The 17,556-nt window shown below is 38.5% G+C and overlaps 1 protein-coding gene across 2 annotated transcripts in view; it reads left to right on the forward strand.

Annotated features, from left to right (window-relative positions):
• ascc3 (activating signal cointegrator 1 complex subunit 3) overlaps nucleotides 1-17,556 on the forward strand; it is a 339,566-nt gene that overhangs the window by 311,709 nt on the left and 10,301 nt on the right. For both annotated transcript variants that reach the window (XM_007899134.2, XM_007899135.2), the window contains exons 37-39: nucleotides 3,868-4,092; nucleotides 14,771-14,922; nucleotides 16,983-17,133. In XM_007899134.2, the coding sequence (XP_007897325.1) occupies nucleotides 3,868-4,092; nucleotides 14,771-14,922; nucleotides 16,983-17,133 (528 nt within the window). The remainder of the gene's footprint in view (nucleotides 1-3,867; nucleotides 4,093-14,770; nucleotides 14,923-16,982; nucleotides 17,134-17,556) is intronic.

Genomic DNA, 17,556 nt, shown 5'->3' on the forward strand with positions numbered 1-17,556 from the left:
CCATCCATTTTTACATGTCTTTAGGTAACTGTTTATTCGTGGGACTTTTTCTCACTGTTACCAACCTCCATTGACCTCCTGCTGCTCTCTGCACAGTGGCACAGCTCATTCAAACTCCTGACCCCGGTCATCAGTAAAACCATCAGCAATTTGTACTTTAGACCTCAAAGTGGACAGTGAATGTGCAACCTGAAACCCCCTCAGGGCTTAATATAAGCACTGAACTGTTTCACTGTGGCCTCTGCCCCATGTTTCTCACCAGTTTGCCATGTTGATAGGTCGCTCATGAAAATGATGATTGCGCCTATTGCAGCAGAATAAATGCAGAGATTTAAATGTTGTTCTTATTATTCTTACTATAGTCACAATAACCAGCAGAGATCTTAGAGTTACTGTGTAGAACCAGTTAACTGGAGACCTCAGCCTTCCTGTTGATATATAGAATCAAGAGTCTGGCTTCATGATTTCTGAAAGTAGGAAAAGTTTGGATAAATTGTCAGTTAACTACTTATAACTCGCAAATAGCTTTTAACAATGAATAACAATCTGTGCTTTAATTTCATGGGCCTTCACTCTTTCTCTGCTATAAGAAGATTAAGATGGCAGTGTTATGAGAGCTAACATTCTGTATGTTTTTTTTGGAATGATGTTTCCCTAATAAACTAGCATTCTTTTTGTCACCTCAATGCGTTACATATTAATCAAGGTTGCCCTAAAGTCTGCCATCCTTTAGCTACAAACTGTAACAGGGCAAAAGTACACACTATGAAAATTGTTTTGTACGGGGAGTTTAAACGATGTTTAAGCTGTCCAGCGCCTTGGGACATCCTCCCAATGTGAAAGGCGCTATACAAATGTAATTTTGTTGCTGTTAAAAGATGTTTATGAAATTAATATTACATCTTCATTCTTTGAGTTTCAAGAAATCTATTCAACTTTCAAAGTACATTCCCAATCTTCCAGGAAATGTCTTCAGAACTCTAAATTTCTTGCATTGCATTATAAATAATAATACAATAATAATCCTTCTGCTTTATATAGTGCGTTACATAGTCAAAATGTCTTACTAAACTGTTTCACGGGATCTATTGTAAAGTGAAGTGACTGTGTATTGTAGTAAGATGATGCAGGCAATTTATGCACAGCAATATCACACAAACAACCATTAAGTGAATGACCATTTTTATCTGGTGGATTGTTGATCAGGATCCCAGGATAAACACCCAGGGATGAAGTGGAATTAGAGAAACTTGCAAACAAACAACCATCACATTATTGTTGGAATAGGTTTAAAGCCCAATTGTGTATATTCTTCTAGTGCAGGAATGTTGTGGCGCAGCTCAAAAGGTTAATAAAGTGAAGAACACTTTTTCTTAAGTTAATACAGCTTTGTGCCTGGCCGAAAAATGACTAGCATGCAATGTAAAACTTGTAATTTGAGGAAATAATAGAAGTGTTGTTTTTGTTCCCTTGTTGTGTTACAGATTAATCAAGGTTGCCCTTAAAGTCTGGCTTCCTGTAATTAGAAATTTGTTGCTCGTCTCTTAACACGGTGAAAAAGTTTAAACATTAAGTTGTATTTGCCCAGGGGCTAAATGGTAAGGCACTTGCTTTTCACTTTTGTGACTTGCAGGCAGTGGATAATAGCCCATCATAACTTAGTGTTGTTTGGTGTCCTGAGATAATAGTTTTAATGGAGGTGCCATACAGCAATAGGAATGTTTCACAATGGCAGGTCATAATATGGTGGAAAAACATGGTTTGACTTGGTGCCTTCCATCTGGGAGCTATCACCCCAGACTCCTCTCATACATACACCGCATTTATGTTTGAACACCAGGATAATCATCCAGCAGAGGGAGGGATGTCAGCCTCTGATCTGAACGATAGTGACCATCCACCCATAAAGGACACTTTAACCTGACTGGGTCTTTTCACTCAGTGATCCTAAAATGTCCATGTACAGTAAAGGTATGACCATGGAAAATGCCATGTTTATCATTTATAAGTATATAATCTGGGAATTAGTTCAGATAGTTTTCAACCTAAACAGGGTGCTTTTGTTTTGCCATCAGTGCAATCCATTATTTTACCAATATTAAGAATTAGTACTAGAGGTCCCGAAGAAAAATAATCATCAATAATCCTACAAATTTAGAATTGTAATAAAAGCCAATACCATACGATTGTAGTTCTGTTCATTCTCCAGCTAATGTAAAATTGACCAGCTGACTAGCTCTGAGCGTGTTTCATTGTACGGCATTTGCCGCACAGATTGCAAGATTGTCTCATTCAAGACGGCGCAAAAAGTGATAAAAGACGCAGCGGGAACCAGGGGCTTTGGGATGTCAGCGTGAAGCGTGATTCCTTATTCTCTTCCTTCTCGTACAGACGCCAAGAACACTAGCTGGGTTACAGCCTGGGTTCATCGTAGGATTGTCAATCACTGTTGCTTAACATTTGTGAAGGGTAGATGTCTTTATCCTCAGACAGCTGGGCAAACCAGAGATACAGACTGGTGGTAAGCAATTTGCCTGGACTGCACAAAACAAACAAGGGTAGGACATAGAAGCCAGCCCTTCACATAGGACTATAATGGCTTCTGGCGACCTTTGGGCACTCCATTCAATTCCTTTCTCAGTTACACAAAAAGCTTTAGTCCCCGTTGTCAATTTACTTTAATTAGTGGCACGACGTAGATAAGAAAATGAACCTCACTTATGTTCATTCTATAACCATGGGTAGAAATTATGTAGAGAAGCTGGTTGGAGTATTAGTTCTCAAATGACTAGAAGTAAATGAAGTCTTCCTTTTTGTGGCAAAGCAAAAGGAATACATCTTCAACAATAGCGTAAGCAAGATGAGACATTCATGTGTTGTCTCTCAAGGCTGAAGAGACCTGAAAAGGAGTCAAAAGCTCCTTAGTAAATAAAACCTAGAGAATCGGGTCCACAGAAAGGGGTCAGAGCATAGATAAACTTCTAAAGGGCTCTGAGCAAATGTGACACTGCATTCCAAGAATAAAATGTCCAAACATTTCAACGGGTATTGAATGAAGACCGTACGCATCAAGCACTTCATTACCAGTCAAACAGAAATTGTAATTAGAGAAGTTCTTATGTTGTTTTTCCTAATTTTCGGAGAATTTTCCAGGAAAATAGGTTAGCTCTTCAGTATAATCTCGCCTTCCATATATTTTTTACCAGTCAACTGGGCTGCTTCTTAAGCTGTAAATTGCCTTCAGTTTTCTTTGCTTGTCTGCTAAAAATGGTAACTTATCCTGGGGTATAGTTGTACAAATGCTGACATTTCTCTAGTGCTTCCTCAAGTGGTCATTCTCCACTGGAGACTGCTCGGTGAATGTCATTGAGCTACTGAGGGAGGACATTTGGAAACTGGAACTGAACCCAATTTTTACACCTGCACTTTATGGAGGGTGGGGGAGGGAGTTGTCATTAAATGGAGCCCTGGGTGTTCCTTCCACCTTTCCGTCATGGACCATTGAGCTGGATTGTATCATCCTATGCACTTCAGTGCCTAATTAGAAGTGCTGTTGCTATTTCCAAGGTAGATGAATAGCTCTTCCTCCTGGCTGCATTATTATGGAGCAGTAGTTCTGTCTGAAAACATTCACGTGCACCCTTAAAGTCTCTGATACTCTGTTTTTTAAAGTTAAAGATTCTCACTTTCACTTTGTTCCGAGTGCAGACTCGCTATAACCTAGGTTTATTTCTAACATTGTATTGTTTAACTCACTGCATGTTCCTACACATTTGATCATATCTGCATGCACAATGCTCTGAAGAGCTGCACAGTCAAACTTTCTGAATCAGTGATCTGTTATATGTGTTTTTTTCTCTCCTGCAGGATGCTACCGAATATGCAGAACTTCCAGTGCGACACAATGAAGACCAGCTGAACAGTGAAATGGCCAAGCAGCTTCCCATTGAAGTGAATCCACATTCATTCGACAGTGCACACACGAAGGCCCACCTGCTCCTCCAAGCACATTTTTCCCGAGCTGCTTTGCCATGTCCAGATTATGCTACAGACACAAAGTCTGTTCTGGACCAAGCCATTCGTATCTGTCAGGTAGGAAAAAAGGCAAACTCCATGACCTAAAAAGTGGTGAAGCTTTAGTAAGGGGAGAGGGAGACAGACGCCATTGACAAACGTTTAGTGTATCATCTTACTTTTGAGAATTGATCATTTTTGTTGACTCATTCGCGATTTTGAGACTGATCACTAGCAAATCAGGAGGCATGCATGCTTCATGAATGGAACAAAATTTATCAAGGGAGAGCAAGGAGTATGAGTTGAGTTGTCTCACACTATATCCACATAGTGTGTGTCAGTAATAAGTTCTGGAATACTGTGTACAGTCCTAGTTGTCCTGACGTAAGATAGCATCTAATGGCACCTAAAGACAATATAAAGGAGAACAGTATGGATTTTTCTCTGCATTTTAAAATGTTATGAGCAACGACAGATTACAGTTTTCAGTCTTAAAAAAGACAACTCAGGAGGGACTTCAAAGATATATAAGGAACTCATCAGCTGAAGATGTGGCTTCTTGCCAAAGTCACCAAACAACAGTTCAGCACTCTGCTTAACATTTGGCAGCAGTAACTATTTCAGACATAAATTAATTTACCGTAGATGCTTTAATATTCTTTTGTTGAAACTGGGCATTGCTGTTTCAACAGATTAAAGAGAATGTTGTACTCCCTGAAACAATTGGTTTTACTGCATGGAATAATATATTATTAGACTGTTAGTCAACCATTATTCCAATAGTGCTTATAAGTGGTGTTTCTTTTTCAGATTTTAGTGCAGCATGTTGTTTTACAGTTATGTTGTTTTTGAAGTACTGTATCTTGTGAAATGGCATTTAAACAAGAACATTAGTATAAGGATCTGAACGAGATCAAGAGTTTTACCACACTCAGAATTACAAGCGTTTACCCTCCCCTGCAGCACACTGGTGCATCCAAATATGTTCCAGGACCTGGGCCACTCTTCTCTTAACTGTTACAATGCTCAAATGCTCAAATTTAAACAGTAAAAATTGTAAAGAATTGCAGCATGAAGTCCTCTTTTGAAAATATTGGTGTGTGTATGTGGGCGGAGAGTGGGAAAGTAGCGCAGGTGATGTTCACATGTGAGTAACACCTGTTTTGTATCCAAAATGGGATTTGTGTGACCTATCTTTTACTAGCTATGTTACAATTTAATGGTTCAGAATACACAATGAAAAGTCTAAATCTCATTTAGAAATTCATCTATTTGAAGTGTTAATTTCTAACTGTTTCACTGTGAATAGAGTTGAGTTGGAAACAATTGTTGTTTATGTTCCAAATCAACAGCCTCCAAGCTAAAGAAGAGAGATCTTTCATACACAGAGAAAAGGGTAAAGGTGTAGAATAGTTAGCATAATTTACAGCCAGCTCCAGAGACATGGAAACCAACTACCTCATAAAAGATGTGCGTGCAGGGCTTTGTTAACTGCTGTCCAGGGAATCGCCTTGTTTATCACACGACAGAAAGACTGAAGTGCAAGCTTACGTATCTGCTCCTAATTGTCCATGCATGTCCTGTGCTTATAAATGTCTCCTTTCTGTCAGACTGTGGAAATTGTTCTGTCTCAAAGTCGAGCTTCTGTTGATTCATGTCGGCCTTTTACTTGCTTCCAGCTTCCCTTTGTGATCATCCAAAGTGTTCGGATTCATTTATCTGGTGCTTGTGCCTTGAATGTTGATTATATATACATCTGTATGATACATATTTTATCACTTTTTTATGCCTGTCATCTGAACAAATCACTGCTGAAAATTGTGTGTAAAAGTCTCAATGTACTTTCCAGCAAGCATTAGCTGGTAAGTTGAGGGGAGAAGCATTTTCCGGTATCTGGGTTCTTATTTAGCGGGGGATGTATTTACTGTTCACTAGGGATCCTTGGTATTGTATTACTGATATGCATTAGTTCATCAAACCCTATGAAAATCACACTATTGTTCTTATTACAGTGATGATAGCTTAACAGACTAGTTTACAGGGTCAGAATCGATTCTCGTTTCTCAGCTGAAGAAGGATCAGTGTTAACATTACAATATCTCACAGTGAATCAATAATTAGTATTTCATAAATTTTCAATGATTCTAATAATGTCAAATCTTGATGTGATTTTCCGCGAGAGCTGTTTTTCAAAGCTTTGGCTTCATACTTGTCACTTAAAAATTTATGTATTTACACAAAAGAAAGTCAGCGACCTGCTGGGAAATAAAAATAATCTTCTGGAGGAGTGCCAGACCATAGTGAGGGCTCAGTTATGCTTCTCTGGCCTCCTGCACTATGAAAGGATCTTGAGCATCTGGGTGTGCATTGTCTTCCTGAGGCTTATGTAAAATATATTTGTTTAATGGTACCAGTTGCCTCCGATTTAATACTGTAGCATGTAAATTTTGGAGGACATGTAACGTTTTGTGAATACCTGGGAAACAGACTTTTGTAGATTTGACTCCAATGTCAGGTACAGGAATTGCAGGAGTAAAGCTTTCTCTATTCTGTTCCAGCAACTTGCCTTAAATCTACCCTCTAACATAGCATCTAATTGTAAACCAAGGTGANTTTTTCCTATTTTCTACACTGGCAGTCTGACAAGTTGTGGTGAATCACAGAGGTATTGTTGTACTCTAACCTGTGCCCACCAGGAGCTGGGTCAAGACTGCTCTGAACTTTTTTACAACTAGCAAGAAAAGAACAGAGATTCTTATCTCATCAGTCTGAGTTGAATTAGATCTCAAGCCTTGGAGGTGAAAGAAAACCCACTGCACAACTTTGTCCTGTCAGATTTTACAGATGTCACAATTCTTAGTTTGAATTCTAGATATAAACGGTCTATTATGAGGGCAGAGCAATGTTTATTAAGTCAATTCTGCACTTGCCTAAATTAAGTTGCTTAACAATTTTACTTGAACTTTAATTGGAAGAATGTAATCTTAGAAAGGAATAAAATATACTTTTGGCACAGAAAAGTTGTTAGTCGGTGTACGAAGGTACACCGCAAAGAATTAAGTGCAAACAAAGTAGGAAATTAATGCTAAAGAACTGGAACTGGAGGCATAAATGCACTGATAACACTTTTTTAAATGGGTGAGTTGCTTCATTTTTAACTCATCATATCTGGAAAATGACTTGGACCAGGCTAAGTGGAAGCTGCGCTTTTCATAGAAAGAGAGGTGTCATTCTTGTTCTGTTTCCAATTGTTGTTAAATATTCACCACAATAAGTCTTACTTCAGAATAATTTTTTCACATTTTATTGAAGAGGATTGCTTAAGTAATCAAGATAATGCAATTTTTATAGGCGATGGCTGTCATTTAAATTGTCATGAAAATATACAAAAGCTGGATTTTAAAAATCTATATTGGTTAGCAAGAAATTGAAGCTGAAATGTATACAATCACTGAGTCTTAATATTATGTATGTAATAGAAATATCGGCGTTCGTTTCTTAGCAATCTGAACTGAGGTGCAGACGATTATAAAAATGTACCCTGGCATGCACTTTGTAGCAGATCGTCTTGTCAGTTAACTCTTTAAAGATAAGCAATGTCGATTCCTTTTATTAAGAATAATCTTATATTACAGTCAAACCCGCTTTCTTATAACCCAGGCTCACTTATGGCATGATTGGGGCATGGACCTTAACGTTTTGCCTCGATGTTTCAATTGGTAACACTCTTGCCTCTAAGTCAGAGGTTGTGGGTTCATGCCACATGTCAAGACTTTGAACTCACGATGTCCAAGCTAAACTCAAATGCTGGCAAAGAAATGAATTGTTGGAGGCACCATACTTCAGATAAAACATTAAACCGAGGTGCCATCTGCCCACTCAGGTAGACTATAAAGATCCCATGGCACGATTTGAAAAGAGAAGGGAGTTTTTCCTGCTGTCCTGGCCAACAATCCTCCAGATAAAATTAGTTATTCATTTCATAGCTGATTGTGGCACATTGCTGGGTGCAAATTGTTTGCCATGTTTACCTACAATATACAGTTAATCCTGTGCAAAACTTTAGATATTCTAACGTGAATGGTGTTGTATTAACTGCAATTATTATTATTTATTATTGTAACAGGAAAGAAGTAACTGTATTGTGATATATGATAGCAGCTTGCACGAGTAAACACTGACTACCACTAAACTGCTCGCCCAACAGATCGATTTCAAGACCTTCACACTCGTTTTTAAATCCCTTCAGTCACTACGCCCCAAAGCTCTGGAACACACTTCCGTGCCCCTTCCTTCCCCATCTTCAGATCCCCCCCCTGCAGACCTTCCTGTTCAACCTCTCCCCTCCCCCCAGCTAGGCGTCGTGTTCCACCACTGTCAAGTGCTCTGGGGCACTACCCTGTGTAAGGGGTGCTATGCAAATGCAAGTTGTCGTTATTGTACATTGGTTTGAACCATTTTGGCTTTGTAGGAAGCCGCATGGTGATTTACAAAGAACGGGCAGCATGGAAACAGACCATTCAGCCCAACCAATTCATGCCGATTGATGTCTGTAGTACTTTTAATAAGCATGTTAGTTTATAAGGCAAGGACACTACCTTTCAGAATCACTTGGTGCTCATCAAGTGCCTCATTTAGCAATCAAATGAGTTTCAGATTTGTTCTTAAATACAGCGACTTTGTGTCCTGCTGGCTCCATATGCTGCCTGTTTCCAGTTTGTGTGTTTCTACAGCTGGCAAGCTTGCAAAGCTATGGCACCATTCCCACTTTTGACTCAATGTGTTAGCACTAAGGCCTTTCAGGTCAGGTATAGCATAGTTAATGGCAGAGTGAACCTCTCTGTTGTGCGCAAAAATGTTAACCACAGTGGAGTACCTCTGATTGTAATATATCTATTTCTCGTTGTAATCAATGTCTGAGTCAATCTATCAATTTAGTGTTAAAGATGGAGGACCCCTTTCTCCACCCCCACCCTGACCAAACATGCTTTATGCTCAGTTAAACCTGAACACAGCAACAGATTATAAACGCCAAAGGTCGCTTCCGATACTTTGCCAAACTCTTTGAAATGCCCTTTCTTCTGCCATCAAAGCTATTTGCTTCCTGGCTAATTAGCATAAACACCTGTCCTCCAGAAAGAAATGTTGTCTCATTAATCGTAGAATTACTATACGTATAATACAATTTACAACAGCACATCTGGGTCAAAACATTGTGTATCGAATACAAAGTAATATCCTCGTCTGAAGTGTATGCTTTATGAGCTGCAGACACAGTTGATCACAACGAGTTTCCTCAAGCCAAAAGTCCAAAATGGTATTGCCTTTGATAACAAACAGCTAAACCTGTCCTTTTGAAGTGGACAAAAAAGTTCCCGTCCACTCTTTCAGCTTACTCGTACTTGATACTATCAAACCCACTTTGATTTGTTCTCTTTTATTTTAAAAGCAGCCACTCCCTTCACCAGATAAACTTATCCAAGCATTTTTAAACCCATGAAAAGCCTTTAAAGTTTTTAAAAAAAAGTAAATAGGACTTGTGAATGTTAGTGAAATTGACCTGAAACATATAGGCAATCAATTTTTTTTAACAAAATGAAGGGAAATCTGCTATTTGTAGATATGTGGTTTAATGTCGCGGATTGGAATAATGATTGTGTGACTGGAGTTTATGGTAGGAAATGTTTCTGGGTATAAGTGGGCAAATGGAATTTTATAACAGAAAACAGCAGAGAAATCAAGAAAGTAAAACGATTAGGATACATGACTTTCAGACAAATAGTTCCTTGTAGATTATTACTACAAATCTCAAATCTCATAAAATATTCTCTACTGCCTTTTCACTATATTCCTTTGCTCTATTTTTAAATATTTTTCTAATTCTCTCTTAAAAGTTAATATGCATTTTGCCTCAGCCACTGTTCTAAGTCCTAACTAACAGTCCTCTGTGCTTGCGTGTGGGTAAAAAAAATTTGACTTCTCCATTTGCTCTCTGGGTAATTACCTTCAATGTAAGCCCTCCAGTTACTGACTCACACACCACTGATATTTATCAGTTCCTTTCTGTTCCCATCCTTTGAGAAACTTAATAAAAATATTACCCTGTTTTCTAAGTGTTGTTTCCTCAGCCATTTAATTCTTCCTACACCATTCCCTGATGGCACACAGAGGGGACCCATTCCAAGGGCTCTGCCCATGCTACTCCTTAACTTGGTTAAAGCAGTCAGCCTCATCGATGTATCACTTGAGAGCTGACAGAATGAAGGTGTACCCTGTACCCTCATCTAACAACTTTGCACATTGTGTTTACAAAACCAACCCACTGCACCGCTGGCTTTTCCATTGCATCACATAACTATCAATTTCACTGTTCAGATACATAAGTGGTGCCTGGATTAAGCAAAAAATATTGTTTAATGAACACATTAACATTCTGCTGAGTAGAGATTTGAAGAATATAGTCCTTGAAAATCTTGGGGGGGGGGGGGAGATGAATGCTTGAGGACACAATTGATATTAAGTCCTGGTAGGATTGTTTGCATCATGAGATACTTTTTGTAATTAAGAGCTTAATACAGGTATGTTTACTGTACGAAATGAGACTGATAGCCATTGAGACTGAAAAAAAATCTGTGGTGGAATTTTTAACCGTGCCTAAAATGTTCCGAGTGTGTACCTTGTGACAGTGTAATGACAATGCAGTGCTTGTGAACAATCCATCTCCACCAAATGACAAACCTGTTCCCATTTCAGTCTGGGAGGAAATGAGTAATGCGTAACCTATTTGTGTGATCAATTTGCTCAAGCAGCTACTGTGAAATGTTAATCACAACTTTAATTTGTACAGCATTAGCATTTTGATTAACTTGTAGGTTTGCTGGCACACTTGAAGCACTTTTACTCATAGTTACAGCAAGGAAATGACTTTTTGATTAATTAAGTTTGTTAGATAGCAGCTGAGCTTCCTGGTTAGTAACCTTTCAGGATAAAGGTTCAGAAAGTAACTACAGACAATTGTCACAAGTTGCAACAACCAAAGGCTATTTTAATCATTTATTAATTACTAGCATATCCTATTACAATACTGTTAAATAAGAGTACACTGTCAGCTGCATTTAGTTTTAAAAGAACCAACTTCACCACAAGGAACCCCTTTTACCCAACTAATTGGGAGGAACCGTTGTCGTTAACATGCAAACATAAGAAGCTAGGGCAGTGAAAAGGCCATTCAGAATATCTAGGTCGATCTGCCATTTGGGATGTAGAATCTTCTCAATCACGGGCCATTTGAATACCAGTCGAGTAGTACTAACAGACCCTTTGCACTTGAAAAGTGAGTCACTGGGGGAACACATATTCCTATAACTCACAGTGTGAGAAGTACAGATACGGGTATTAGTATTCACGTTATTCAACTCCCCCTCTCAACCCATCAGACCACAGCCCTCTCGGATCCAGTTCCCTCAATAATCTCATACCCATTCACTATTTGTGGTACTATGGAGTCACAGTTTCGACTACTGTACTGTACTAAATAATAATAATCCATAATAATAATATTTTGATGCAACATCAAAGGTGAAATGTAATCACAGTAATGTTTTTTTTTAATTACAACCTTATCTTGCTATTCTTTATTAATTTTTATAGGAATTGTTACTCACTCAAATAGTTATAGAAAATACTTGTTAGTAAGGGTATACTTATTGATTGAAAGTATGCTGTATTGGGCGTGACTTTCAGTATTCAGCCATTCTTCACACTACTGTTAAAATTTGAGGCTGAACAAGATTATTATTGCAACAACACATCAGTAGGGTAAAGATAACCTGTCTCAAAATGTTGCAATCCCATCTGACATTCCCTATTAGTGGGTTAATTATACTTAATGATAGCTAAAGCCCAAATCAAAGGATCAAAAAATAACATTGCATTGAGCTCTTGACTACCACAGGTAACTTTTCTGATGCTTCCTACTCTACCGTTTACTGATGATACATTTCAGCCAGATGAGTCCTCTGTTTGGGTATGAGTCTCACTTGTTTGCATGCAAGCTCAAAAGAAAGATGGACTCTGGAATCTTTGATTCATCTGCTGACCATCTGTTAGTTTGAACAAAAGGGAGTATGGTGTCAAAAATGATGAATAATGGACATGTGACGTCAAGGGAAAGTGTCACATGTCCATTATTTATCGTCACAAAGGTAAAGCATATGGGTGGTGGAAAATGAAACAATATGCAACCTTTTGTTTCAGAACATTCATATTACAAGGAGAGAATGCTTAGGAATACATAATTAGTATCTATCTAACACTGCACCTAAGTAATAGTTCATACCTGTCAAATTACAATTATTCTAATTGGCTGCTGATAGTCAGTGGAGGATCCCTTGGCATAATTCTGTTGTATGGGGGAAGGTTAGTTCTGAGAGCACTGATCATCCATTTAAAGTAGAAGAATTTCTGAGGATAATTTTGATGCTTATCCAATGATCTGCCACCGCCAAGTGGGCAAGTGATATTGCGAAGTCAGCAGGGTCTACTTGTTAGTATGTTGTCTGACAATGCATTTAATCTAAGCAAAATTCACCTCTAGGATGATGAATTCTAGACTCGCACTGAGCTGCAAAACTGTAGACATGCGAGGAGCAATTTCATTTAATTAAAGCCTCGTTCTCTTTCTTCCTCCAACCACATAATTATTTTTGTTCTTACTGTTTGATCCACAACTCATAAACAATAGACAGTGATTGGCCCATGTACACTAGTTGAACTGCCAATAGCATTTCAGAACATGCAGCAAAATTCAATTTAAATTTCTCTTGCATGTGTAAACAATTGCTCTGTTTAATAAGGATTTTGGTGACTTGTTTGCCTTAAGTAAATGTAGCCATTGTGTGACTCTTAAGGTTGTGATTACATTTACAGTCCAATATAAACTTCTGTTGTACCTTAAACCAGCACCTGTATGTATTTGGAATGAGGTGCTGTCTGTAAACAACATGAGCATTTTTTTTCTATGTAGAATAAATTAAAAAGAAAATAGCTTTTTTCATTTTGTCAATAACTTATTTCCACCTATTGACATATGAGTGGTAAATAAATAAGGTTTGTGCAGAATATAGGGGATGGCTGAGTATTTCATTCAAATTTAAAATAGGGACTGCTTTAGCAGATAGGCTCTTCAATGAGAGATGCAAGTTGAGGCTACGGAAATGTTAATTTGTTCAACAATGAATGGTGCTTGCAATACAGTATCTGAAACGTACACCCTTTGCAGACTGGTGAACTTCAGCTGCATTTTTCTAAGAAATGTTAAGCCTAGAGCATGATCCAGTCAAAGGTCGCAATGTGGTTCTAAAGGTCCACCGTGACTAAGAAGCAGCCACTGCAGGTGAACATTCAGTCAATTCCAGACATTTCATTTGAACTTCTACCAGAGAGCGCAAGCATGGATCTCGCTGCCCCATTACTACCAGGAAACTTAATTTAATCATTCCCCATCTTGTGACTTCCATTGAATGTAAGCAGGTAGCCCCACCACCATCTAGCCATTCTGTAATGTAGCCCAAGGCCCCCAAAGCTCAATAATGAAATGCTTGACAATGATGGATTGGTATTTTTAAAGCTATTAGACCATAAGATTATCTGGTGCAAGGCTGAGATAATGCTACTGAAGGTCCTATGTGTCTATGGTCCAGCCTGGTATTGAAATATCAGGGCATTTTAGAGGTGATATCCCACTTACCATTAAGTGTAGCAATGTTTCAACTTACCTTTGTAATGGGAAAACTTAATAATAAGCACATGTTGCTGAAATCTCAATACATATCTGCAAATGAAGTATTACCCCATTTACTCTTTGCTTCTCCGGAGACAACTGCAGTAAATACACTAATATGGTTAAAAGTAATCAACGAAATTGAACCGTTGGAGCCCCGTATGCTAATCGTGATATCAAGATGGCATTGGGTCTCAAAGGTAATTCCATGCTGAGCAAATTAAAGGAACGTAAAAATACAGGAACAGAAGGAAGTCATTTAGCCCACCAAACCTGTTCCATCAGTTTATTAGATCTTGGCAGATCTTTTCATTCCAATACAATAGTAGTCGAGCCTGGATGTTATGAATGTGTGTATGAGGGTCTCGGCTGCCTGTGGTGTGAGACAGTGGCTGAGACGGGTGATGTTGCGGACGTGGGGAAAGGCAGAGTGGAATATGGCACTGATGTGTTGTCGAAAGGATAGTTGAGGGTCAAACAAGATGCCAAGGTTCCGGACTGGCTTAGTAAGGTGGAGTGCGCATCCTCGTACGGTGATGGTGTCAGCACCTGAGATGAGGAGATGCTGACGGAAGCCAATCAGGAGAGCCTCAGTCTTGTTGACGTTCAACTGTGGAAAGTTAGTTCTCATCCAGGACTTGATGTCTGGCAGACATTCTGTCAGGACAGCAGTGGTCCTGGAGTCGAGGGTAGAGGCAGAAAGATAGAGTTGGGTGTCTCCTTGCATATAATGGAGCTGATGTCAATGAAGAGCTGTCTCTATACTTCTTGATTCTAACAACATTTCAAAGAATGAAGCCACAAATTGTTCACAAATGTTTCCTACCATGTATTAAATATTTCTTGGTAAGATCTGATAAATTTGGTGATAGTACTCATTAAATTAACTTTCCTCAAATCCAGCATAATCTAATCCAAATCACAAACTGTTGTTTAATTTATATTTTCCCCCTCTCTCTTTTCCCTCTTACACAGGCTATGTTGGATGTGGCAGCAAACAACGGTTGGCTTATCACAGCAGTGAATGTAACTAACCTTGTTCAGATGGTGGTTCAAGGCAGATGGCTTCATGACTCTTCCCTGCTCACCCTGCCAAACATAGAGCAACAGCACCTCTACATCTTCAGGTATTCCTGCAAAAGTTTCATTTGCATTTTATTAACTCTTTCACAACCAGCATAGATCTCAAAATAGTACTCAAGCACCTGAACGTATATATTTTTGATCTTTCTGTTGTTTACGTATATGACACAAAGAATGAGGTGTGTTTAATAGATACGCTCATGAGTTCCTGGCTATTTCCAATTATTTTTTATTAAGAGTTTAAAGAGTGCCCTGGAGTATGAGGTATACTGTAGCAGCATATGCTGAAGTAAAAGGGTTTATATAACCAGGCTTATTAATCCTTATGCTTTTGGATGATACAAGGAAGTAAGGGACAAAGTACTGTTTCAACAAAAAAATAAAATGCTAAATTCCCGAAGGATTGTTAGGATGTAATTTGTTTCATCTGAACTCTTTGAAATGAATGCATTTTTGATGATCACTAGTAATGAAAACTTTTTAACAAATCCCATTAGAAATCCTCAAGGGATCAAGCTTTGAAGGGATTAACTGTGTTTTGTGTCAAATACTTACGCCTCCCACAGCCATATGTGTATCTCTTATCCTGGCTACGTAAAACCAGTCCAGATTGCAGGCAAGGCAAACAGTTTGTCTCTCTTTCTGTGGATGAAAAAACTGGACGCAGTGGAAATGTTTAAAAGATATTCCGGTGATTTCTGGCAGCAAAGTGCTGTTGTGCATTGAGGAAGGTTATATGAGGTTGCAAGTCTGAGTTTTTGCATAGGAACCCGATAAATGTAATCCAAACTTTTTTTTTACTACGATTAATACTCGCATTAATCAAACCCATTAGAATGAAATATATATATTAGATTTCCTTTAAAGGGAAAGCAATGTTCTTTGGTAACTGAACTCCTTCACACAGAGGGTTCTGAGAATGTGGAATGTGTTCGCCCAGAGGCCGAAGACGCAGAGTTGACCGGGTTGTTTGAGAGGGAGATGGGTAGATAATTTGGAAGTAAAGGGAGGAAAGGAAGGAAAAAGGTTTAGAAGATCTGCTGTGATTTAATAAAATAGTAGAGCAGAATTGAACAGGAAGATTCCTTCCCATGTGATAAACACCACAACTTTACTCCAGTGTGATACTGTTTATATTTGATACCACATGATGTTGTGCTCTTGTAGGCTGTTTCAGCATTTTTTCAGTCTTTCAAATATGACCTTGTTTGGGCATTTATTCTGTGCTTCACCCCCCTATCCTATCATTTGTTTCCCCTTCAATTCTTTGTCTCTGGAGCCAGCAGTGACTCCCAGCGAGGGAAGCAGGCACATGAAACTGCTCTTGAATGTTTGTCAGTGCAGCAAGATGCACAAGAGATCAGTGACTCATCAGCCTATTTTTTCCTACTTAATATAATAACCATCTAGCTACTCTTCATAGCTTCCTATTGATGCTTGGCCGAGATCAATATGAAGTCCAGGTTGTGAGTAATCACAGACATAAACTAGTTCTTTCCACACCACCACACTTTGAGACATTGAATAGTTTTGCATCTTTTTCTGCAGAGGAGATCTAGGTGCAAATTCATCACAGCTCTGTTGTTATAGATTCACAGCTTAGGCAGATGATGGACCATGGCCATGAATCGTTCATTCAAAGATACTGTCCATTTGCATCTAAGAGAAACAGTTATTCGGTTCATCTTGCTTACCATTTCATTTCAGACTGTTCACAGGATCAGTTACAATTGCTTTTTCCTTTCTTCAAGTGAACTCTGTATTTCAGACTCCGTTCAACCAAGAATTTCAGTCCTGAAACACGATCCACCAAGCAGAATGTTGTTTTCCAACTGTTGTTTTGCAGTTGTTTACTTAGCTTCCTATCTTGTGAAATGCATCAATAGTGAACAACAGTGTAATGGATCAATTAAAAAAGGGCAAATAAAATCAAATATTATTATTAGAAATATTTAAGAAAAGTCACCCATGTTGGTCACTGTGCTTGTTTCTGACAGTTTTAATAGCATTCAGCTTAGCTGGTTAACATTGTATTCCCTTGTAAATCAGAAAGTGCATCACGTCTTTTTTTTTGAAAAACTCATATATAAATATTATTTCTTAGCAAATGGAACACAGGCAGAAAGAAAAGTAGCTCAAAAGGTTATCGAGGTCCAGTTGAATGTCTTCCTGAATTGATTGCTGCATGTGAATGGAGAGAGAATGTATTCCATTCTATAGTCGGTGATGAACTACAGCCTCATCAGATTATCCAGGTATGAGATGAGTGTTTTCAACCCAACTGAACCCAACTGTTTTGGGGTCTTTTTCCAATGTGTTTATCTCTGTGTTTTTTATCAAGCTGTACTAAATTACTGTATTATATACTTAATTACTGTATCGACTAAAGTTGTGCCCTCTATTCCACCATCGATGGCCGTGCTTTCAGCCCCCCCCCCTCCAAAACTCTGAAACACTCTTTCTCCATCCCTCCGCCTTGCCCCATCCTTCCCTATCTTTAGGTTGGCCCTGGAAAAATGAAACCCACTGTGCAAATACAATGTATTATTCATATAGATACATACACCTGTCTTTGTTAGTGTTGTATGAAATAGATACCCAGGATGTGATTACAAAGCATTAAACTCCGTGATTTATTGAGAGCATTTCCTAAATTATAGATATGCTACACCATTAAA

Source organism: Callorhinchus milii, unplaced genomic scaffold (genome assembly GCF_018977255.1).
Source record: "Callorhinchus milii isolate IMCB2004 unplaced genomic scaffold, IMCB_Cmil_1.0 Scaffold3, whole genome shotgun sequence".
NCBI classification, from domain to species: domain Eukaryota; kingdom Metazoa; phylum Chordata; class Chondrichthyes; order Chimaeriformes; family Callorhinchidae; genus Callorhinchus; species Callorhinchus milii.